This window comes from Gopherus evgoodei, chromosome 1 (genome assembly GCF_007399415.2).
Source record: "Gopherus evgoodei ecotype Sinaloan lineage chromosome 1, rGopEvg1_v1.p, whole genome shotgun sequence".
Lineage (NCBI taxonomy): Eukaryota > Metazoa > Chordata > Testudines > Testudinidae > Gopherus > Gopherus evgoodei.
This window is the reverse complement of record NC_044322.1, coordinates 236,711,140-236,736,793: the sequence shown is the minus strand read 5'-3', so window position 1 is coordinate 236,736,793 and position 25,654 is coordinate 236,711,140. Positions and strand designations below refer to the sequence as shown.

The 25,654-nt window shown below is 41.1% G+C and overlaps 1 protein-coding gene across 3 annotated transcripts in view; it reads left to right on the top strand.

Moving 5' to 3' along the window:
* ARHGAP8 (Rho GTPase activating protein 8) overlaps nucleotides 1-25,654 on the top strand; it is a 113,361-nt gene that overhangs the window by 68,643 nt on the left and 19,064 nt on the right. For all 3 annotated transcript variants that reach the window (XM_030539842.1, XM_030539835.1, XM_030539829.1), the window contains 3 exons: nucleotides 3,177-3,275; nucleotides 4,164-4,274; nucleotides 18,879-18,952. In XM_030539842.1, coding sequence (XP_030395702.1) covers nucleotides 3,177-3,275; nucleotides 4,164-4,274; nucleotides 18,879-18,952 — 284 coding nt within the window. The remainder of the gene's footprint in view (nucleotides 1-3,176; nucleotides 3,276-4,163; nucleotides 4,275-18,878; nucleotides 18,953-25,654) is intronic.

Below are 25,654 nucleotides of genomic sequence, written 5' to 3'. Positions count from 1 at the left end.
CTTTCTAACTATAATAGTCTTCCAAGAGAGGCTGTGGAATCCCCATCGTTGAAGGTTTTTAAGAACAGGTTAGACAAATACCTGTCAGGGATGCTCTAGGTTTACTTGGTTCTGCCTTAGCACAGGGGACTAGCCTTGATGACTTCTCAAGCTCCTTTCCAGCCCTACATTTCTGTGGTTCCGTCTCTCGAACCCTACATACAATTGTACAATGACTGACTCAACTACTGGGACCAGCAGGTACTTCAGGATTTGGTACTTCCTGCACATATATAGCCATACAAAACTTTCCCTGAACTTCCAAGCCTTTGCAAATTATTCCTGCCAGAAGCTGGAATCTTTCAAATGCACGGGAGTTGGAAGTGTGGTTAATGGAGCTACAGTGGGCTAACATCAGTGAGTATCCATTTAAGGTAATGGCTTCCTAGTTTTTGGGACTGGTATTTGTTCCAAGTACTCACTCCCTTCTGAGTTTGATAGTATGTCTACAATAAGATGAATATTGTTCTTGGATCAATGGTTTTAAATCCATCTGCCTACTGAAATGTGTGTAATATTCATATAGCATAAGCATGGGTCACTTGCTGGTGGATTCTCTGCAGCTTGAGGTCTTCAAACCACAATTTGAAGACTTCAATAACTCGGACATAGGTTCGGGATTTGTTATAGAAGTGGATGGGTAGGGTTCTGTGGCCTGCTTTGTACAGGAGGTCAGACTAGATGATCACATTGGTCCCTTCTGATCCTAAAGTCTATGAGTCATTCATATCAGGGTTTGTTTAATATAGTTTCTTCTTCTGCCTCTGTTATGGTTAAATTTTCAGCATAATGCATTATCCTTACATTGATTTTATTTTTATCATTGTGCATCTCAATATTTGTTTTGATCTAAATCATTTATTTGAATTTTTGCCATTATAATTTTGTAATATTCTTTTACAATAAAATTTGTGAACAATGTTTAAAAAAACAACCCTGAAACCAAGAATGAGGTTACAAAAAGTTGAAAGTATCTATACATTCTGTAGATGAAGATTTGGTCAACATAAAACACAAAAGCTAGAAAGAATATTATCTGCTGCAGGTTATTTAAGTGTCAGATACTGTCCCACACTTCTGTTTAAGGAAAATTCCACTGTTCTTAAAGTAACATAAAATGCAGGGAAAGATATTTAAAAGCAAGTGCATGTGCAAGTCCGTGTCTGAGTCCCAGGCTATAGAGCTCTCTCTCTATTAATTTTGTATTGCCAGTAGGTTGTATTAAAAATTAAAACCTACATATACATAACATTAATTTACCAGAATAGTATGAGTTAGGAATTTTCTGTACCCTTCAATGTACTTCTACTTTCAGGTTATTTCAGAGTGATCTTACGTTGACAGTTTATACTTTGATTTAAAAACCAACATCAAGCCAGAGTTCACTAAAGGAAAGAGGGGGAAATACCAGAGTTTGTATTTCATAATTTCTGCTCAGTTATAGCCATAACTCAAGAAAAGGTCACTACTACTGTTTCTCACAAATATACTGAATGGAATTTAAATGTCGTAACTCAAATGTATCTGTTTGCACTTGAGACTTGTTTTTGGAGTATAGCATAGATGAACACAGCATTTGCTATAAGCAAGTGGGTGACTTATTAGATCAAAGAACAAAAGTAATAAGAAAATATGTAGAATAATTGTTTGAATATATTTAAGGAAAAAGTAACTATTTATTTGAAATTTTTTGAGCCACAGTAAAATCTCATTGATCTCTTCTGACATCCAAGTGAGACTGGAAAAGAGGGCATTTAATAATTCTAATCATCCCCCCTTCCACTCCCCCCAAAAAACCAAAAACCTATCAAGGGGAAAGGGTGCTGTTCTGCATGGATGAACTAGTAAAAGCCATAAAACTTTAAAAATAGCACAATATGATCTAGTTCAGCAGTGATGATGCAGCAGTTTTACAGAACAAAAATTCCTGACTGCCTGTGAGTGAACTGCAAATTACCCATTTTATAAAATTGTATTACTAGAGTGAGTTCTCAAAGACATTCCTTTTTCATTTAATGAAGTCTATATTACAGTTACCTAATTGCCTTGCACAAAATGTTAGAATCATAGACCATATTGGAAAAACTTGCTGAAAAGCCCAAATGAGATGATACACATTCAGGCTGAAATCTGTTCATGTTGCAAAACTACTTCCCTGCTAGCAAAATCTAGCACTTTCTTTTAATTAATACCTTCTAAATTACGGTATTAACTTTTTTTAATTCACACTTTCTTCCAGTAGAGGGAGCATGTGTACATATGTTGGATGACTCGGCAATGAGCCAGTTACCGCAAGAGTATTGGTCTCCCAGTTCTCTGAGTAACTTATAGAAAGAAAAGAGAAGTGTGTGTTTTATATCACATTGCTGTTGATGCTTTAATTTTTATTACAAGACAGATTTTGTTTTACAGAAAAAGAGGCTTATTTCAGAGGATGTTGATGTATTTCAAATCATACTTGGAACGCCCAAGTCAGTAAATGGGCCTTTACAGACTAAATTTTCAACTTTGACTAGCAATATTTCGTGGCACAATTTTGGGAGTCCCATTTTATGACTCCTTAAAGGGGCCTGATTTTTCACAACACGTCTTTGAAAATCAAGCCTTTTTAAAGTGTCTACAGCTAAGCATCCAAAAGTTGAGATGCCCAAAATCAATAGTCATTCTTGGAAAATGTAAGCCTTCCATTTATTAGATTATAATATCTACTGTCCTGCTATTTTCTCTTTCAATAGAGAGCAAGTTTAAAGTGACACATACATGTTTTTCTATCAGCAATGTGGCATTCTTTCCAGAAGTTTACATAAAAAGTGTTCCATAACATTCCTTTTAAGAAAGTTTTCTAGCCCCATACAAAAGCTGTTATTCAGCAGTTCTCAAACTAATGTTTTCCATATCTATGCAAATCGCAAAACATTCAGATGGAAGTGAGTTTTTTTTTATTCAAATCAGACTCTCAGAAATGCACTGTGTATGTTTGATCATGTGAAAATGAAATACATCTTGTGTCTCCAGCTGCTTCAGTTATAGTTTAATTTTGAGTTTCATTTGCACCTACATTCTGTAATAGAAAACAAACCTTTCATTGATGTTCCTCCCATGCTGATTGTGTCCTTTTTTCCCACTATTTTGTTTAGTCATAAGTTTGGGAAAAAGATCACCTATTTGAACTATTTAAGTGACCTGAGAGAGCATCTCAAATATGACCAGCTTAATATCCCTGAAGATGTTATTCGGTATGTAGCAAGTTAATAACATATCCTGTGATACATGTTCTGAAATGGAGAGTTGTGTAATATTCTTTGTTTTTGAAATAAGATCTAATCTAATTTCTATAACAATTAAAAGCCAAATTTGCTATTTGTCCTTGCCTAGATTTGGCTCTGAAAACTGCATTGTCAGCAAAGACATCCTGTAAAGATGTTGAATGTTTACAAAAGAGAACATTGTATAGTTCTCTACTGGTTTGGAATATCCTCTTAGCCTCAGATCCAAAAGTATTTTTTTAATGTAATTGTAGTCACTGTGTCTTCATTAACAAACCCTTGCCATATGTCATTACTGCTTATGAGTAGTGCATACAATTTACTTATTGTATATGTGCATAATGCTGTTTATTGAGAAGAAAAAAAATCTCACCTATTACTCTTTAGTGTGTTGACAGAAGGTGATTTTATGTTACTACTGAATGAAAATAACTGGAAGCTTTTTGTTATGAATGTTACTGCTGTGTGGGGTTTTTGGACACCTTTGTATAAATATGTAATAACAAAAAGCATAGTACAGCTCTGCGTTTATAAAAAGGGTTGCGTGAGGGGGTTGTGCTTCTGAGCAGCAACTGTGATTGAATTTTGCTTTTAAATTACAAGACTGTTCCTATCTCTTGGACTTGTTTATTACTATATTTTATTGATTGAAGCAAAACAGCTCTTTCATGTGTTACTTAATGATTCTCCCACCAATGCTTTCACAGGTCTCACAAATACTAAAATTAAAAATCACTGGAGGTATTTGTGGTCTTACAGAAGATCAGCATTGTGAGAAACAGGAGTGATCATGCAATCAGTGTGTACTGTAGTTTCACTCTTGATACGTACAAAGTCAATGATTTTTGTTGTTTTCAGACATGATCAAAATCTTCGGGATAAACAGAAGGGGAGACCACCACCTTTAGCTAAGCTTCCTCCACCAAGACCTCCTCTTCCTACCCAGCAATTTGGGGTCAGCCTACAATAGTAAGATTTCTTTGCTTATACCTCTGAAATAAACTCTGGAATGTACTGTATCACCGTGGATTCACATCACATAAAATCTGGAAATTAATTTATCACCATGGTTTTTTCCTCTCTCTATATTCTATGTCTCTCTTGAATAACAGTGAAAGCTGGTACCTTGTAAGGCCAAACAATAACGTCTGGTGAATTTGTGGCATTGGGTAAGTCTACACTGGGAAAAAAAAAAACCTGCAGCAGCAAGTCTACAGATTTAGGCTGATGGGGCTTGCGCTATGGTGCTAAAAATAGCAGTGTAGATGTTCCCACTTGGGCTGAAGCTCCAGTGCTAAGACTTACCCACTTCACCAAGTTTCAGAGCCTGAGCTGCAGCCCAAGTCGGAATGTCTGCTCTGCTCTTTTTAACACTGTAACATAAGCCCGGGTCTTTAGGCCCCAGCTCTGAGACTTACTGCCAGGGGTGGGCTTTTTGCAATTAGACATACCCCTAGAGCCCTCGGGAGCTCCATGATATGCCTACAGTAACTTGTGCAAGCCTAGATGTTATGTAACTCTTCAAGTGCTGGTCCCTATGTGTATTCTACTGTAGGGTATGCATGTGCTCCATGTGTCTGAAACTGGAAGTATCTTGTATGTAGTGTCTGTTGGTCTGTGCTTGCACCCTTGCTCTCCTTAAGCTCCGTACTGGTGATATAGGGGGCTGTGTGGACCAACTGTCTCTCCAGTTCCTTCCTAACACCTGTGATCTTTCTTGGGGAGTCCAGAAATGTAAGTTACCCTATCACCCTTCTGCCTTAGCAAAATAAGAATTTGTTGGCGTTACACTTTGCGACAGCTCTCTGCAATCCCAGTCTGCTAGCCTGCCAAACAAGCTCCTTAGCACTCTGCCAGTCCTAACTTTGCTTTGCAGGTAAAACCTTGGTGTTCTTCAGTTCCAAAACTGTCCAGAAGCATCTCCTTGCAGCTGTCAGTCCCTGTCACTGAATACCCACATAAATACAAGTCTGCCATCTCCAGAGAGAGAATACGCCCCAGCTTGTTGATGCAGCTGAGGATGCACACCACATTTTACTGTAACAGCACTGAAATTAATTTATAATAAAACAAGAATAGGTTTATTAATAAAGAACAGAAATTTAAGTGATAACTAATCAGAGATAATAGAAACAAAATGGCTACAAATAATGAAAAGTATAACACACTTCTAAGAGATTACATATAACCTTCGCAGTCTCAAAGCTGTGTCTAAAGCAGTTTTCTCACCTATAGCTACTTCTCAGCATCACCAACCCACATGATTGGGGATCCAACATTCACAGATGCAAAGATCCTGACCTCTTTGTGCCCTCAGTGATGGATAAGAAGATGCCTTTTTGCTTTTCCTTCTGTTCCCCAAAGTTAATTATCTTGGTCCTGAGTTGCCATGCTGTTTCCTTTGCTTCCTGATAACTGAGGTTTACCTCAGATGCAAATGAACTGTTCATTGTCTCTGGCATTACCATGCTGGCCAACTATGATTTTTATGAACTATTCAAAGTTCCTAGACCTTGAAGAGAAACTTCCTCAAAAGCACATGGCTCAATGTCAAGTCCTTATTGATGAGGGCAAGTTGGTGGCCAGAAGTTCACTACAGGCCATACCTGATGTTGCTGACACAGTGATATGTTATGAGATTCCCAAGAAAGACTCAAAATACGGTAGCAGATTTGCTGTATGATGAGAGTAAACTCTTAAGCAAAAAGATAAATCTGTGCATTTTTTAAAAGACTCTCAGGCAACCCTCCATTCTGTGGGTACATATAAACACCAGCCCAGAAGAGAAAACACCACGAGTAGCTGTATAAGCCCATGCCCTTGCCACAGCCCTTCTACCACCAATGAACTTATGACTTGCCTCATAAAGAACAGGGAGTGCAAAAACCTAGGTACATGGCTGCATCCACCCAACTTCTCCCCCACCCCACCCCCAACCAAAAGGTACTTCTAATGAGGTGCTTGGGAACTGCACATCCATGTTGATGTCCTCTCCATCCAATTCCAGTGTCCACTTTGGCAGCTGTCTAGCATACTTTCCCCACAACTGGAGGGAGATAACAGACAAATGAGTGCTATCATCCATTCAGGCTATACCAGCAAGTTCCTCACCCCTTCATAAAAACCCTTTCCTGTCTTCCTTCGGGGACCACTGTCATGAAGTGATCTGCCTTGAGGAGGTAGAATCTCTCCTTCACCATGGTGCAGTAGAGCAGATACCACCTCAATATCAAGGAAACAAGTTCTATTTGAAATAGGTCCTGATGCCCAAGAAAAAGAGAGGTGGAAACCCATTCTCAACCTGTGACAACTTAGCGTGTTTCTTCACAAGCAGAAATTCCACATAGTTATACTGGCATCTAGAATTCCATCTCTGGACAAAGACACATGGGTCACATCTCTCAGCATGAAAGATGCATACTTTCTTGTGGACATTCACCATTCCCACAGATGATTCCTCAGATTTATGGTAGCATATGAGCATTACCAATACAGGTGCTTCCGTTCAATATAGCAACAGCATTCAGGGTCTTTACAAAAGTGTTTTCAATAGTAGCAGCATAGGTCTGATGCAACATCACCACTATGTTGCTGTCTGTAAAGGACTGTCTTCTGATGGTATGTTGTGTCTGGAAGTCCTGGCTTTGATTTCATCACCACTTCATATCCCAGCATCCTTGGGAATCCAAGCTGACTAACTTAAACTATAGAATTCATAGGTAGGTGCAACTCTGGACTTGGTCAGGGCAAGAGCTTACTTCTCTGTGATCAGATTTCACCCCATGAGTAATCTGATAAAATAGATTATGGACAGTATGTGCCTCATGCTGCTGGGGCACATGGCATCGTATCCTTCTATGACACCTCCCTTGCCTGAAAGCTTGGCTCTGAACGGTATATATTCCAAGCAGACACAGCATGAACACAGTGGTGACTGTGACTTGAGTGGCTTCCCACCCGAAGTGAAAGCCTCGCTAATGTGGTGGAAGAATGTGAGGGTTGGAGTTCTTCCCACACACCGGAGAAAACAGTTTCAGATGCCTCCCTGATAGGGTCGGGGGGAACAGCATGGATGTTCACACACACACAAAGGCATTTGCATACTGTGTGGAAACAGAATGCATATAAATCTTCTGGTGCTCAGAAAAGTCAGAGAAGCCTGCAAAGTGTTTTTACCACTCATGTGATCCCGACATGTCCTGATAATATCAGATGACCTAACAACCCTCTTTTATGTAAACAAGCAGGGAGCAGTGAAGGTATATCTAGAACCACATCACCTGTGAGCAGTCTGCTTACCGAGTGCCCATAATTCACCAGCAGACAGCCTCAGCACATATTTTGCCATCGATCACAAATGGAAGCTACACTACACAGTGGTGGATGCTATCTTTGCTCAATGTGGAACCCATACTTGGGAATTGTTCGCATCCAAGACAAACAGGAAATGTGATACTTTCTGTTCCATGGGAGTCCAGGAACAGGTTTCCAAGCCCAGTGTTCTTCTGCTGTCCTGGAATGGCCATGTGAGAGATGCCTTTTCTCCCATCCTGTTAATACCTTGAGTTCTGGAAAAGATCTGGTGAGACAGAGCCCTCATCATCCTAATTGCTCCCAAGTGGCCCAAACAGCACTGGTTTTCAAGCCTTTTACAGATGTCCACCCATCTACCCATTAGCATTCCATCCTTCCCAAATCTATTGACCCAGAAGAATGACAAGCTCAAACATCTCAACTTGGACTCTCTTCATCTCAGTTTGGTATTTGGCTGGATATCAGATGTAGAGCCCCTGAGCTCGGAAGCAACCGAAGCTGTTCTTAGTAATAGCAGAAAAGATAACACTTCCTGGTGGAATCTAGCCAAGTGGAAATGTTTCTTGATCTGGCCCAGCAAAACCCATGTTTCCAGAGACAGCAGGTATTCCAGCTATTTTGAATTATCTCCTGGCTTTCAAGATGATAGTCTCTCTCTCTGAGCTCACTTCAAGTCCATCTAGCAGCAATCAACACATGTCACCCACCAATTGAAGGCTAATCCAACTTCACTCATCCGTTGACAACTTGGTTTCTGAAAGGTGTGATTACAACCTTTCCCTCAATCATAGAATTGTAGGACTGGAAGGGACCTCAGGAGGTCATCTAGTCCAGTCCCCTGCACTCATGGCAGGACTGAGTATTATCTAGACCATCCCTGACAAGTGTTTGTCCAAACGTCTCTTAAAAATATCCAATGATGGAGATTCCACAACCTTCCTAGGCAATTTAATGAACGCATTCATGTCTGAATTCAATTCAGATCACTCAAACTAGTCACGTTCAAGTACACAAGGATATTTATCCCAACTGTTAGCCAAACCCCCATCAAAGAAGTGATTCTTGCAAGTGAAATGGTGCCATATAAAAATTAAAAACAAAACAACAACGCCTCTACACATTCTAAATGAGAAATAAATGTATCAATTTAAATTGGATTTATGGAGAAAGGTAAACTAATGAGGAGGAATAATGACACTTAATGGGAGCCTTAGCAAACGTAAAACTGAAAATTATCAAATTTGCCTCAGTGTCTTCATGAGTGAGCTGCTCTTATTCATTCTGTCTCCTCTTATGATTACTGTAACCTGCATCCACAATCTTAGTGATCTCACTTTTCTCTTGCAAAGGGGCAGGTTGCAAGTCTTTGTCTCACGAGGCAAAGTTGTTCATTTTCTTAGGAGATAAACAGAGAGAAGGTAGTTTTACAATTGTGTAGCAAATAGGAATGCACATCTACTGACAGCAGAGTGACTTCGTGGCTACTGTGCTTGTGAATTATTCCATCACGGGATTTCAGCAGGCAACTGCAGAGTTGCACCTTGTATTGGAACTTAGAGGGACAGTGCACTTGGGCCACTGTTCTACACTTGATAGCGTGTGGACTGCTGCACTCATAGGCAGCCACAGTGAAGTACATAGTGCATGGGCAGTCTGCCTGTGCACTATCATTTGCAAGATCAGAGTCACAAACTGAGCTGGATTTTTAGCAGCAAATCCCGAAGTCTTTACTCAGGCAAAACTCTCATTGAAACTAGCAGGGCCACTCGGGGCGGGGGGGCAAGTGGGGCAATCTGCAGGGGCCCCCAAGAGAATGGGTGAGGCTCCTGGCCCCGCCTCCACCCTTGCCCCTCCTCTGGAGCCTCAGCACATCCAGAAGCATCCCTGAACAGCGGTGCAGTATGGCTTTGGCGGGGCCTGAGCGCCGCCCTGCTCAGAGCTGCGTGGTAAGGGGCAAGGATGGGAGCTTAGGCCCCGCTAGAGCTCGCAGCCCCATCCCCTTACCACGCGGCTCTGAGCGGGGCGGAGCTCGGGAGCCTTGTCGGTGCACCGCTGTTCAGGGATGGTCCTGGATGCGGCACGCTGAGGCTCCGGGTGAGGGGGGAGCGGGGGTAAGGGGTCGGGGTTGGGATTGGATAAGGGACAGGGAGGGGGGGAAAGATTGGGGGGGTGGTCAGGGGACAGGGAACTGGGGGGTGGGTGGATCGTGGGCATTCCAGGGTCTGTTAGGACTCAGCGAGGGGGTGGATGGGGGTTGGGGCAGTCAGGGACAGGGAGCAGGGGTGGGGCCCTGGGGTGGTGTTGGAGGGTCTCTGGGGGACGGTGAGGGGGCAAAGAGCAGGATGGGTCAGGGATTCTAAGGGGGGCAGGAAGTGGGTGGAGGTCAGATAAGGGGCAGGCCCAGGCTGTTTGGGAGGCACAGCCTTCCCTACCCTAAAGCTCATTCAGCAGTTTGAGGCTTGCAGAAGAGCCAAGCTGTTAGCTTTTCCATTAGGGCTACCATTCCTTTCACTTCTCAAATGCCAAATTATAGTTTATGTTTAATTTCAGTGCCATAGGGAGATTCAGGTCAGAGGAGGATAGCTTCATTTAAAATTAGCCACTGGGAGAGGGATCACATGAGAAAAGCAATATCCCACACCACCTACCTCCTTCCCAACTCTACCAAGAGAGACCTCCCTCCCCTGCATTCCCTGAGGCTTCAGAGGGGTTCAGTGGTTCTCAAACTTTTGTCCTGGTGACCCCTTTCACATAGCAAACCTCTGAGTGCGAGCCCCCCCCTTATAAATTGAAAACACTTTTTTATATAATTAACACTATTATAAATGCTAGAGGCAAAGTGGGGTTTGAGGGGGAGGCTGACAACTTGCAACCCCCAGTAATAATCCTGTGACCCCCTGAGGGGTCCTGACGTCCTGACCCCCTGAGGGGTCCTGACCCCCAGTTTGAGAACCCCGGGTTAATTTAATTTTAGCACCCTGTGTCCATTCACATGCATGTGCTATTTTGAGCATATCAATTTTCACAACGTAGGCTCATCCCAGATTCTGGAACAAGCTCAAATGCTCAGTTCGTGGAGTATGTACATAAGCTATACTAAAGACAAACCCACAGTAACCGTCTCCAGTTTGTGAGGGACCTCATGGAGCCAGTCTGTAGGAAACAGATAAATGCATGAAGGTTAAGTCCATTAATGGCTATTAGCCATGATGGGTAAGGAATGGTGTCCCTAGCCTCAGTTTGTCAGAGGGTGGAGATGGATGGCAGGGGAGAGATCACTTGATCATTACCTGTTAGGTTCACTCCCTCTGGGGCACTTGGCGTTGGGCATTGTCGGTAGACAGGATACTGGGCTGGATGAACCTTTGGTTTGACCCAGTATGGCTGTTCTTATGTTCTAACCTAAATGAACCCGAAGTTATGGAAGCCAGCAGAGTATCAGAAACCTGGAAAAAATCTCTGACTGGATGGGCTCAGGCATTTGGTCACAAGCAGAGGTGATACAAAAGTTTTGGATTTTTTTTAAGCAGAATTTTTTATTGTTTCTTTAAACAATCAGAAACAGCAAGCAGCCAATATATGGCCACACACTTCTGAAACCCCAAACCATATTCAGGTTTTGGCAGAGTAATTTCCGCTTTTCAATTAAAAAAAACAACAAATTTTGAAGGAAAGCAGACATCCTCTGCTTTTTAAAACCTCCTAGTTTTCGATCCAAAAACAGTTTTGACGGAAAATATTTGTCCAACCCTTTTAATGAGCTTTAGTGCCTTTTAGCACTAGCTGATTCTGAGAACCAGTGATACCTTGTAAAGAAGTTTTCTCAAAACTGGGTTTGTGCTGAGATGAGGAAGGTTTATTTTTCCCAGGGCTGCCCATGGGGTGGAGCAAGTGGGACAATTTGCCTGGGCTCTGCAGGGGCCCCCATGAGAATACAGTGTTGCAATTATTTTTATGGAAAGGGCCCCCGAAATTGCTTTGTCCCAGGCTCCCTGAATCCTCTGGGCGGCCCTGGAAACTAGAGGTTGGTTTGTCATCGTACAGTAAGGGGGAACATCCTTCCCTCAGTTACTACAATATAAATCATATATAACTCTTCAGTGGAGTGTAACTGAGAGCACTCACTCTGTATTCACAGGCATTGGTTATATAAGTATGATTGTAGTAGAAGTATATTTTGTTCCAGTCCAACAGCACTCGTATTGTCAGAAGTATACATGAGGCTAAAGGGTACTGAAGGGAAGCCGCTCATGTTAAAGTTTATACTTAAAAAGTTTATAGGCCAGAGGATGGAGTTTATAAGCTTGAGGTTTGATAGTTCCAAGATGCTGACTTAACCAGTCAATAGGAATCCTGTATACTGTTTCATAGTGAAGGGATTTTCCTTAGTTCACTGTTGGTTAATTCTGCTCTCATTGGAGATAATGGTAACATTCTCACTGACTTCCCTGGAAACTGAGTTAGGTCAACGCTGAGCTTGGAGTGGCATGCTGCGGGGTGCGCTCTGCCGGTTGCCAGGAGGGCGGCAGGCGGTTCCGGTGGGCCTCCCGCAGGCGTGCCTGCGGAGGGTCTGCCGGTCCTGTGGCTCCGGTAGAGCATCCGCAGGCACGCCTGCGGGAGGTCCACCGGAGCCATGGGACCACCGGACCCCCCGCAAGGAAGCCTGCGGGAGGTCCACCGGAGCCGCGGGACCAGCAAGCGGCAGAGCGTCCCCCGTGGTGTGCCGCCATGCTTGGGGCGGCGAAATTGCTAGAGCCAGCCCTGGCTGAGAATCTCACCTTAAAAATCATAAATGCAAGGACCCTGCTTTATAATGTTAACATTTATCTCAGGCTGACATTTCATATTGGTTCTGTCTCCTAGCAATCAGGGTGCCCAGAGTTGTAATGAAAACTAGGATATCTAAAAATGACAAGCATTGATTCAGGGCGCCTCACTGTTATCTCAAATGGCAGGTGAAGAAGTATTTTGTTTCAGGTGGGGGGGGAGAGAGTTGGAGGAGATGTTCACATGGGTTACTGATGCAGGTCTGGGGCAGTTCCTTTTCTTAGAAGAGTTCATTAGGCCATGCAGAGGTTTTTAACATCGTAGGCCAGGATTTTCAAAAGAGCTGACAGGAATTAGGCATCTAAATCCCATTGAAAGTTACTGGGAGTTTAGGGCCTAACTCTTAGGCTTCTTTGAAATCCCAGACACAGTGAATTGGGCTTAATTTACAAGTGAGGTGAAGACCTTATTATCAACTTATTATATAGCTCTTCATCTTTATGCTGTCCTCAGTGGCTCACAGTCCTGTTTCTGAATATTAAATGGGTACATTCAACCTGTTTAAGCACCAAAATCTCTCTCTCCTTTAAGGAGAAATGTAATCTTCATGAAGATTCCCTGGGAGGATTGCAGGAGAGAAGGAGAAAAGACAGATTTTGAATCTATTGAGATTCAGTGATGTGTGGTTATATAAAGATTTTATTGGTATGAGTTAAGGATCACCATGTTATTCATGAGGACCACAGGAAAAAAAGTTATACAGGGCATTCCAAATGAGTTCCAATAAAACTTTTATACCATTCCACACTCTTAGGTATTTTGTTTATGCCACATATTTTACAGAACTGCTATTTTAGACATTTTTAAGGAGTTTTAAAAATTTTATTGGTGCCACTTTTTCTGGCATTCTGTCCTTAACTGCAGGCTGCCTTCATTTTGTGTGTCTATCTGCATAGATGGAAAGACTTTTCCCCTCAAAAAAAAAAAAAAAAAAGACGACGATGACCTTACAAGTTATACTATTATTTCATCTAAATAACTTTCCTAGAAATCAAGATGTGGACAGTGGAAAGGAAGGAGTTGAGGCACAACTGAGAGGGGAACTGATGACTGGACTGGGATATTGGATGACTTCACTTATTTCCTCGCTTCTTACAGTTTGGGTTGGTGCTGCCTAGAAACTTTAAGTCAAACTTGTGCTTCGTGCTCTGTAAGTGGAAAGAATATGAAGTAGGTCTTTGACCCAAGGAATTTACAATCTGCCTAATGTCCCGATCCTGCAAATGACATTAAGCAAGGCTCCACGAAAGTGCAGAGATCTGTCTGCATGAGTCATAAATGGGATCAGGGCCTACCAGTGGTAACCATTTTTAAAGGGACATGGTCAATCTATTTATCCCTTCTGCCCTCCGCCACCCACAATTTAAAATAACCCCATATAACATCTCTGAGGATTTATGTATGAGAGGAGGGATGGTCAGTGTACTAGACTGGGACTCAAGAGATATTGCTCAATTCCTGGCTCTAGGGTGACCAGACAGCAAATGGGAAAAATCGGGACAGAGGTAGGGGGGGTAATATGCACCTATATAAGACAAAACCTCAAATATCAGGACTGTCCATATAAAATTGGGACATCTGGTCACCCTACTTGGCTCTGACATAGACTTCTCATTCAGGTCCTGATTCAGGCAGAGCCCTTAAGCACATGTTCAACTTTAATTTACTTCGTGGGACAGAAGCAGGTGCTGAAATTTAAACACATGTTTAAGAGTTCTGCTTAATCAGGGCCTTAATCTCTATTCGCTTCAGTTTCCCATCTGTGAAATGGAGATGATAATATTGAAACTGTAAACTCTTTGGGGCAAGAGCTCTCATCAAGTGTCTCACACAAGGGGGCCCTGAACTTGCTTTGGACCCAGAGACACTACTGTAGCACAAATAATAAACAGTACTAATAAATACATTTAAAAATCATCCAGAAGTGCTGCATGAGATTTCCTTAGAATCTGGGGCATTGGGGGACTAAAAAGATTGACCATTTCCCTTTAAAAATGGCTACCATGTTTAGGCAGATTGTAAGATCCTTGGAGCAGAGACCTACTTTATACTCATTTATACCTATACAGCACAAAATACTCTGTCACTGTATGATAAAGAATGTCATATCAATTGAATTTCTAGTATATAGGCCAGATTGTTCTGGAGCCAAATTCTACCTATTTCTTTAATCTAAAACAACACTAAAGGTTTCAAATTCTGTTTAAAAAAAAGTTGTCCTTTTGAAAACATAGACTGAATTAAGCATTGAAGTTGATAATTAACTTCATGCATTTCATCATATAGAAGAGTTGTCCCCTTACAGAATGTTTTTTGTCCATGCTTTGTTTTGAACACTAATTTATTGAGAGGTGAGGCCCCAACTCAAAGTCAATGATACCACTCACATGTTCAAAGTTAAGCATGAGCTTAAATAACTTGCTGAACTGGGTTCTTTATGCTCAGATAAAGTGGGCACTGAGTATTGTGGGACATAAAGACCTGCTGTTACTCATCATTAAGTTATCATATTTATAAATCCAGGAATTTCAAATAATATCCATATATAGTACACAAGAATACCTATACAAAACAGGACATATTTTCTGTTCATTCACCTCGCCAACCTCCACAATATAATATAGATAGACTCGGATATTGGTTATGCAGAACTGTTAGCACTCCCTTGGTTTAAATGGAAAGAGGCAGCATCACTGTTGCTATTCCAAAAGAAACCATCATTGAAGATTTTATTAAAATACAATGCAAGAAAATAAAAATCAAGGCATCTTCATCTTATATTGATCTGATGAATACAATTGTAATGCATGAATGAGGTTCCAATTTTCAACACTTAATTAAAAAAATCACAACATGTGCCAGGCTGTGGCATTGTCCTTTGGCGTACACCCTGCAAGCTCCTGTAAACTCCTGTTGCTCCACTTTATTGCCTTTGCAATCAAGGAACACCACAGCTGAGCTCCAGTGCAGAGCACAGTGTTGACCTTGGCTAGTTATTGGCATCATTCTCAATTGTCTCCATTTGGCTTTAAAAATCTTGTTGTGGAAAGGGAGGAAAATGTTTAGTTCATCTAATGATTGCCACGGCTGGGGCAGGAGAAGAGGGGAAATGCAGGAATTGCAACAATCGCAGAGCTTCAGCTTGTTTTTAAACACTGAACCATTATCAAACATTTCAGGTTGCTTTCATTTTTGCTGTAATCTTTCTTGTTTGTGTATGCAGTGCATGTGCGACCAGGAGGAAAGAAAAATTCTAAACTGAATCTCAGCATGTCATAGAGGGGGAAAAATGAAAAGGAGAGAGAGAGAGAGATTATCAACCAAGAATACTTAATGGTGGTTGAGAACAATGTTCAGCACCTTAAGTGAGTTATCACTAGTCCAAAAACTAGAACTGAATCATTCAACATGTAACATGCTGCACTAACGAATAAGAGATTCTGCTCCAGAAAATACTTTCCCAGACTAGTGAGTGTGTGTTAGAACTGATCCGTTTAAAACTGGCACATTGTTACAATATGATGCAGTTATAATATGAAAATATTCTGCTGTATTGCTAGTATTTAAACAGGAAGTGTAAGATATCTTTTATTCCAAAATGCCAGTAGTAATTGCTGCTCTTCACATATTCACTGTCAGCCATACAGCACAAATCCTATGACCGTGAAATTGACCATAATGAACCGTGAATTTGATAGGGCTCTACTTATGACAGTGTCATGTGGAAAGGTCAGAAGCCTCACTAAAACCAAGATATAGCATGACTACTCCCCCCACACTCCACAACTCTCCTCATCCAACCACTATGCCAGTAACCCTGTCAAAGAAGGAAATTAGGTTGGTCTGGCATGGTTTGTTCTTGACAAATCCATGTTGGCTATCACTTATTACCCTATTATCCTCTAGGTGCTTACAAACTGATAATTTAATAATTTGTTCCAGTCTCTTTCCAGGTATTGAAGTTAGGCTGACTGGTCTGTAATTCCCAGGATCCTCTTTGTCTCCACTTTTAAAGATAGATACTATGTTTGCCTTCTCCAGTTCTGTAGGACGTCACCAGTCCTCCATGAGTTCTGAAAGATCCTCTCTGATGGTTCCAAGATTGCTTCAGCTACTCCCATAAGTACCTAGGATCAATTTCATCGGGCCCTGACACCTTGAATACATCTAACTTGTATATATATTCTTTAACCTGTTCTTTCCTCATTCTGGCTTATGTTCCTTCCACCTTATGGTTAACATTGTGTTAAGCATCTGATCACAATTAACCTTCTTAGTGAAGACCAAGAGCTGATCTACACTGCCGCGGTAAATTTATCTAACTTACGCAACTTCAGTTATGTGAATAACTTAACTGAAGTCGACATAGTTAAATCCACTTACCGCGTGGCTACACTATGCTGTGTCGATGGGGTAGTGTGTCCCGTTGACTTCCCTTATGCTTCTCAGGGAGGCGCAGTACAAATCGATTTAACATGTCTTCACCAGACCCACTAAATCAACACTCGCTGCATCAATTGCAGCTGTGTCCATCTACCGGTAAGTGTAGACATGCCCTAAAGCAAAATGGGCATTAAACTCTTCAGCCTTCTTTCCATTATTAGCTCTACTTCCCCTTTAAGAAGTTGACTCACTCTTTTCTTTGTTTTTCTGTTTTGCTCCTAAGTTATTTATGGAACCTCTTCTCATTGCCTTTTATGTCCCTTGCTGGACATAATTCATTTTTTGCCACAGCCTTTCTGATTTTGTGTTTACTTTTTTGTGCTATTCTTTTGTATTCCTCCTTAGCAATTTGTCTGTTTCCACTTTCAGTAGGATTTCTCTTTTGATTTTCAGATTATTAAAGAGCTCCTGATGCAGACATATTGGTCTGTTACTGTTCTTCCTATCTTTCCTTCTCATTGGGATAGTTTGCTGTTGTGCCTTTTAATATTTTCTCTTTGAGAAACAGCCAGCTCTCCTGAACTCCTTTTTCCCTTAGCTTTTGTTCCCATGGGACTTTACCTACCAGCTCTGAGAGTTTGTTAAATATACCTTAACTAATTTAATTCATTTATTTTTACAAAGTAACAAGCAAACCACAGATAGCAGGAGAGAAGAAATCATAATATATCTGAAATGAAAAAAGCATACCTCTCCACATGAGCTATTCCAAATAATCATCGTGCTGGGAGGGTATGGCTTGATGCATGTGTGATCCTAGATGAACATCTTAAATTTTCTGTGTATTAGCCACAATGATTACAGTCTCTCAGAGATCATTAACACATTCACAGACCTCTACATTTCTTTTTCTTAGTGCTGAGATTTTGATAGTAAACATGATTTTGATTTCAAATAGGGGAAACACAACTATGTATGTAAATATATACCATGTTTAAACCTGCGATCTGCCCTTTTTGATTTTTGAGTGCTTTAAAACACTAATGGAATGCTCAGCAAATACTGACCATCTTTTTGGTATCCTTTCAAAACCTGTCAAAGCCAAACATATTTTTCTGTTGTGTTTTTTTAAGTAAAGGAGATAGTTGCAGAATTTTCTGATGTGTCTAGATCAAAAAAACACTGTGTTCGATTTTAGCCTCAGCTGCTCACTCATGAAAGAGAGAGAGAGAGAAATCTCATTTCATGGGAATCATTCAGAGCATTAATAAACTCAGCCTCACTGCATCACGTTGCCTTCAAAAATAAATAGTACAATATCCTTTTAATTATACATACACAGTAGTTTAAAAGGAGACCAATGACAAAGAAAAATCTACATGATAAAAGCCCCCTAAACTTGCAGCATCCCTTGATCAAGACTTATTATAAAACGTTCACAGCAAATTCCTTCTCTGTCTGTCTTTAAGCCTTCCTAAAACCCTTCCACTAAAGATGTACAGCAAAATCCAATCAAAAACATCACCATTGTCGTCATTGCCGCATTGTTATAAGCCATCCTGCTGTGGCTTGCTAATCTAAGAGAACAATAACCAGAGTGAAAACAATCAAAAGCGGGGTAAAGTTAGTCTGGAATATCATTCTGTCTTCTTGTCCTTGACTCTGTTTCAGAAGAGTAAACAGCACTTACTTATTACTCAGCATGAAAAGTAAGTGTGTGTGTATGTGTGTGTGTGTGTGTGGGTGGGTGGGTGGGTGGGTGGACAGATAGATATTTCTACCAGGAAACAGGGCATTTAGGCATGTCTCTTTATCTAAAACTTGAACTTTCTAGTTTCAATAGGGCATTGGTTTGGGCTGAGGTTAGCGTTAGAGCCTTGTGTGGGGAGGTTATTTTTTATAATTGTAGAAAAACTCTTGAGTGTGGTGCAGGCACCTGCTTAATGTATGTATAAAATGCATCTCTTTAGATTTATTTGGAGGCTACTCCTTTCTCTTAATCTATAAATGTCATTTAAATGCGGTTGCACTTTTATTTTCTTCCAACAGTCTCAAGGACAAAAATAAAGGCCAACTAATCCCACCAGTAATGAAGCAAACTGTGTCCTACCTGAAAAGTAAAGGTGAGATCTGATTTTGTTTGAGGGTGGGTGGGGGAAAACATCTGCACAAGGGTGTCATGAAATTATACAGCTCTCAGGGCCCAATTCATCAGAGTTCATAGGCACAGACCTAATTTGAAGCATATGCTTAGATCCCAAAGAAACCAGTAGCTTCAGTGAGAACCAAACATATGCTCAAGTACTTTGCTGAATACATACCTCAGTTGACAAAAACTCTGATAGGGCTATTGTATTGTTACATTGTTGTCCCATAAGAAAAAAACATTTGTGGTTTTGTTTTTTGGTTTTGGTTTTTTGGTTTTGTTTTTTGCTTTCAGGTGCAGGAAATGGCAAGTGAAAAAAGAATGCTTGAAATACACGTTCTCTCCCATGTTGTGCCATTGATTTCTTTTTAAGTAAAACTCCCAGTAAAAATCAATGGGAAGTTCAGCTTTAAAAAAAAAAAATCAATGTCATAAGAAACTCAGACTTGAAAAAAAAAATCTACTTTACAGGAGTGAGCCTGCAGTCCTCACTCAGCAAAATATTCCCATTGGCATCAAAGTTCCTTTGACTGCAGGTCAGACCCTGCATTTATAGTAGATAAAATGTATATCCGTTACCAAGTAAGGGCAGCGTTGTCAGTTGCCCTATACGCCCATGCAGGGAAATATGGGAGCATGAGATGCCAACTACCCAAAAGGGTGGTACATCCCTTCCCACACAGCTGGCCAAGGAGTTTGTGGGAGGAGTATCAGCCAGTGCAGTTGATCAGCACAAAGAAGCAGCATTTTGTGACAGATACAGAGTTCATGTAGTTTACTTTCCACTAGAGAAGAGGCAGTGAGGCAGACAGGGAGCAGTTTCTTACTCTCAGAGCGTTACATTTTGGTTCCTGGTCTGCTTCTGGTGCATTGCAACTGTGCACTTTCAGCCTTTACTTTTAATAATACTTCCATAGCACCTTTTGTCCAATGATCTCAGAGTTTCACAAACATGAATGAAGCCTCTCAGCAGCCCTGTGGAGTAGATGCTGGAATCATCCCTGTTTTATGGATGGTTAAACTCAGACATGGCATGGTTCAGTTACTTGCCCAAGGTCACATAGTCAGTCAGTGGAAGAAAAGGAGGGGAACGTAAAAGTCAAGATAAGAGCTGTGTGAAACAACAAAACATGGATAAATCCAAGTGAAAAAACACTAGCTTGGATTCTCTTTGGACTTAGCGTGCCAAAAGTTTCACTAAGGATGAGAAACCTTTTGAGTGGGTTTAGAAAAAATCTTGGCTGATTTTTGTTGGTTTGCTTTTTATGTTTTGTTTTGCTTCTGGTGGAAACCATGTTCAGCTCTGTTTTAGCACCCAAAATAAGGCAGTTTTATCTGAGATTTCCTTTTTTTTTTTTTAGTTATTTGTTTTGATAGTACACCAATAACAAGGATAACAGTAAGCATTCGGGGTATAAGTCACCCTTCTTCAGAAGTGGGCCCACACAAGGCCTATGCAGCATATACAAAAGGGCCGGCTCCAGGTATTCTGCTACCCCAAGCAGCAGTGGGGGAGCTGATCGGCAGCACTTCAGCAGCAGCTCAATCTCACCGCTCCATTCTTCGGCGGCAGTTCGGCAGCGAGTCCTTCACTCTCCCCTTCAGCGGCACTTCAGCAGCAGCTCAAAGAGGAAGAGAGGGACTGAGGGACCTGCTGCCGAATTCCCGCTGAAGACCTGGATGGAGTGCCGCCCCTTTGTATTGGCCACCCCAAGCACCTGCTTCCTTAGCTGGTGCTTGGTGCCGGCCCTGATGTAAATTCCACTCTAGATTTTGTGCTGGCCTTCTGAATGGAGTGAATTTTACCCTGAGTGTTCATGTTCATGGTCAGTGAGATTTGGTTTGAGTTTATTAGCTCATTTTAACCCAGAACTCAAATGATTCAAACCTGTTTAAACTGCCTCTGGAAAGGATCCGTACTAATCACTGCAAAGGAAAAAAAAAAAAAGCCGCCTCTTGCACTATTGGTGACTCCCTGACTGAAATACTGGCTCCACTGAAGTCAATGAGAGAACTCCCATTGACTTCTGGCGCCTGGGGATTGACCCATCGTTTCTTGGTCTAATCAGGAGGCCAAGTAGGCTAAAATTTAGTTTATTACACATTAAATAACAATCCATGTTGTAATCATACCTACAGTAAAATAATTCATTGGCATATTATCTATTTGTCCAAATGAGGGTGATAACGAATGAATATCTACTGCTGATTGGCAAGAAGTTGAATGCAGCATCCATAAAGGTGTATAGAACTGTTGGCTTCTTTCCTCTCAAAGACATACGGATTGCCTTCAATCACCTGCAGTATCTAGAGGTCAAATAATGGCGAGTGGGCCAATTCTGCTGTTAATACTAACCTCAGATCTTCAGTATGTGAGCACCTCTACTGGGGTTTTTAGTGAGACCCTTTGGATCCACTTGAGGTCCACTTTTTGGATCCTCACTTAACTGTAAGCGGGAGTAATGCTTCCAGGCCAAATTAGAAGATGGAACCATTACAAGCGTAACATGTGACAAATGTCCTATGGCTAGGTGTAGTTGTTCGTGGCTAGGAATGTGTTCAGGCAAGGGAATAAGCAGCAACTGCAGACTATCTCTGTGATTGTAAATGGGTAGTTTATAATCTCCAGAAGCTATAGTGCATGTTCCAATACAGTACACCAACCACCATATGATGAAAGCAGTTAGCTCTACTCCGGACACATCCCACCATCAAGATTTTGACTGTTACTTTAGTTTGATGCATTTAGGATGCTCATTTCATACTAATCTTAATAGACTAAATCCCTCCCTCATATTACCCCACTGAAATGTGCCGAGTTAAATCAAGGATGAAGTTGTCTTGAATTATGACAGATTTATTGTCTTGAAACTAATTATAAAAATACAGTTCAATCATTTTCTGAGAGTTTTTGGCTATGTTTTTGGAGCAGTGCACACATGGTCTTCATCTTGACTATCTTAGAGGTTCAGCAGGAAATCAAGGTACTGTAACCATGATTATGCTCTAACAATGTGTCTTTCCATAGCAATGTGTCTTTCCGTAGCTGGGCAGATTTGGTACCATACCTCCTGTACTTCTTATTTTGTTTCTTTCTTGATGCTCTCTCTAGTTCACTGCTACACTGATCCCATGCTCTCCCGCCTCACCAACTGCTGAGTCTGGCCTAGATACCCTCTGTCTGCTTTAGCAGCAACATGAAAAGCACAAAAGAAAAAGAGCAGGCTTTCAGTTTTCATTGTTGTGATGAGGAAAAGCACCGGGTCAGCCTTCATTACAAAGTCTTTTCCAGATGAAGTGATTTTGTTACCCGGTGGGCAGTAATAATCCTTGAGCTTTCTCCAGACCACATCCTTTAATTTTTTAAAATTCTTTTGGCTAAAAAGCAACTATAATCCACCAGCTCGTTCAGCACGTTTTGCAGAGCCTGTGAAGGTTAGGGGTTAAGGGAGTGTGATGATGCTTCTTAATAAAAGTTCTCAGTCTGGATACATTCAGTTCCTCTGTAACTTTTTTCAAAGCTACATATTCTAGCCAAGCACTGGTAAGCCTTAAGTACTTCTCCTTTTTCCTTTCTCTTTATTCTGGTGTAGGCTCCAGGCACCTGCTGTGAGGATGGGCTTTCCCAGTGATCTGCTCTCCCCCACTTAAGCACAGATCTGTTTAGGGCTGCCATGTTTCCAACCGTAGGGAGTTCATTATGAACCATGTTTCTAAGAGAGAATGGTTTGTGAGTTGGGAAGTTTTCTGACATCCGCAGCCTCCTAGCACATGCAATGCAGTCAAAGTGTTAACCAGTAGATGGTGAGCATGCACTTTTGCACCTGCTTAAAAGAGCATAGATCTCATTGTACCTGCTGTTCACTACAATTTTAGTGCCTTGACTAAAGCTAGAGTCTCTCAAAGACTTCCTTTGACTTCAGTGAGCTTTAGATCAGGTATTTAGAATTTGGGGACCTCAGAGAAGCAGGTTGCCATCAACTTCTGGCAACTTCAGGGAGTCTGGCTAGCAGTTCTTCCCTGCATGCACAGTGAAGGCTACAGTTCAGTCTCAGGCATAAAACCAATTGTGTCCAAGTCCATCTGGTTGGAATCCTGTCTTGGCTGACAAAATTCCTGTGGCAAAGCACATGCTAAGCAGAGCAGGAGGTAGCCCTGATGACCTTTTAGGGTGCTCCACCAAACCAGAACAAGTCTCCACCTCTTAAGCTGCAGCAGCCAGGCACTATGTCGAAGGGAGTCCAAACTCCCTTTTCACACAGAGACAAAGTAACCTTCATTAGCCTGAAGAGAGAGAATCCCAAAATGGCCTCCAAACTCAAATCTTGTTCTTCCACACCAATTATTGGGCTAACAAGGGATTGTATGTTGATAATCACTTAATAGGGATTGACAAGTTCTTAGCTTTTAATTACACAGGAACTTTTTAAGGAATTCCTGCCTCAGGTGTCGTCATTATGCTAATAATGTTGTTAGTATTATTATCATTTAAATGTATATGTTTACTCATTGCCACCAATATCCCCAGAGATTTGCAGTTTGAAAGACAGACGCACACAAAATGGGAATGAAGTGGGAAATGCAGAGATTGGGACAACTTCTCACTTTAGGGCCTAACAGAAGTCATGAGTTTTTCATAATCCATGGATTTCAAGGCCCAAAGGGACCATTATGATCATCTAGTCTGATGTCATGCAGGACAAAAACCACTGAAATTCACCAAGTGAAGTCAATATCTAAGGGATAAAATTTAAGGGAAAAAGTTGTTCAGTAGAGCTAGCAGTTTCTCAAAGAGACAATAGTAAAGGAGCAACTGCAAACTATCACAATGCAAAGGAAATATAGGAAGAATAGTAAGAAGCCAACATAGCTCCATCAAGAGCTCTTTAATGACTTGAAAATCAAAAAGTAATACTATAGAAAGAGGAAACATGGACAAATTGCTGAGGAGGAGTACAAAAGAATAGCACAAACATGAAGGGACAAAATCAGAAAAGCTAAGGCACAAAATGAGTTACATCTAGCAAGGGACATAAAAGGCAATAAGAAGAGGTTCTTTAAATACCTTAGGAGCAAAAGAAAGACAAATGAAAATATAGGTCCTTTGCTCCTCTGTTATTAACTGATCACATCAAGAAGGCTGATGTGTTTAATACATATTTTGCTTCAGTCTTCACTAAAAAAGTTAGTGGTGACCAGATACTCAACTCAATTAATACTAAATAATAAGGAGGAAGGAAGTCAAGCCAAAATGAGTAAAGAACAGGTGAAAGAATATTTAGATAAGTTAGAAGGTGTCAGGAACTGATTAATTTCATCCTAGAGTGCTTAAGGGACTGACTGAAGCAATTATCTTTGAGAATTCATGGAGGACAGGTGAGATCCCAAGAGGACTGGAGAACATAAGAATGGTCATACTGGGTCAGACCAGTGGTCCATCTAGCCCAGTATCCTGTCTTCTGACAGTGGCCAATGTCACATGCCTCAAAGGGAATGAGAAGAACAGGGCAATTATCAAGTGATATAACCCCTGTTGTCCAGTCCCAGCATCTGGGAGTCAGAGGCTTAGAGACGCCAAGAGCATGGGGTTGCATCCATGACCATCTTGGCCAATAGCCATTGATGGACTTATCCTCTGTTCATTTTGAACCCAGTTTCAGTTTTGGCCTTCACAACGTCCCCTGGCAATGAGTTCCATAGGTTGACTGTGAAGCTTTTCTTCCTTACGTTTCTTTTAAATATGCTGCCTAATAATTTCATTGGGTGAACCCAGGTAGTTGTGTTATGTGAAGAGGTAAATAACACTACCTTGTTCACTTTCTCCACACCATTCATGATTATATATAGCTCTATCATATCTCCCCTTAGTCCTCTCCTTTCAAAATAATGTAGTTCCAGTTTTTTAAAATCTCTCCTCATATAGAAGCTGTTCTATACCCTTAATCATTTTATTGCCCTTCTCTGTACTTTTTTCAATTTCTAATATATCATTTTTGAGATAGGGTGAGCAGACCTGCATATAGTATTCAAAGTGTGGGCATACCATGGATTTATATAGTAGCATGATGATATTTTTTGTTTTATTATCTATCCCTTTCCTAATGTTCCTAGTATTCTATTAGCTTTTTTGACTGCTGCTGCACATTCAGTGGATGTTTTCAGAGAACTATCCACAATGACTCCAAGATCTCTTTCCTGAGTGGTTACAGCTAATTTAGACCCCCATCATTTTGTATATGCAGTTGGGATTGCATGCTCCAATATGCATTGCTTTGCATTTATCAGCATTGAATTTCATCTGCAGTTCTGTTACTCAGTCACCCAATTTTGTGAGATCTCTTTGTCACTGTTCACAGTCTGCCGTGGCTTTAACTATCTTGAGTAATTTTGTGTCATCTGCAAACTTTGCCACATCACTGTTCGTCCATTTTTCCAGATCATTTATGAACATGTTGAACTGCACTGGTCCCAGTACAGAATCCTGGGGGACACCACAATTTACCTCTCTCTGTTCTGAAAAATGACCATTTATTCCTATCCTTTGTTTCCTATCTTTTAATCAGTTGCTTATCCATGAGAGGACCTTTCTTCTTATCCCTCGATTACTTAGATTGTTTAAGAGCCTTTGGTGAGGGATCTTGTCAAAGACTTGATGAAAGTCCAAATATTCCCTATCACT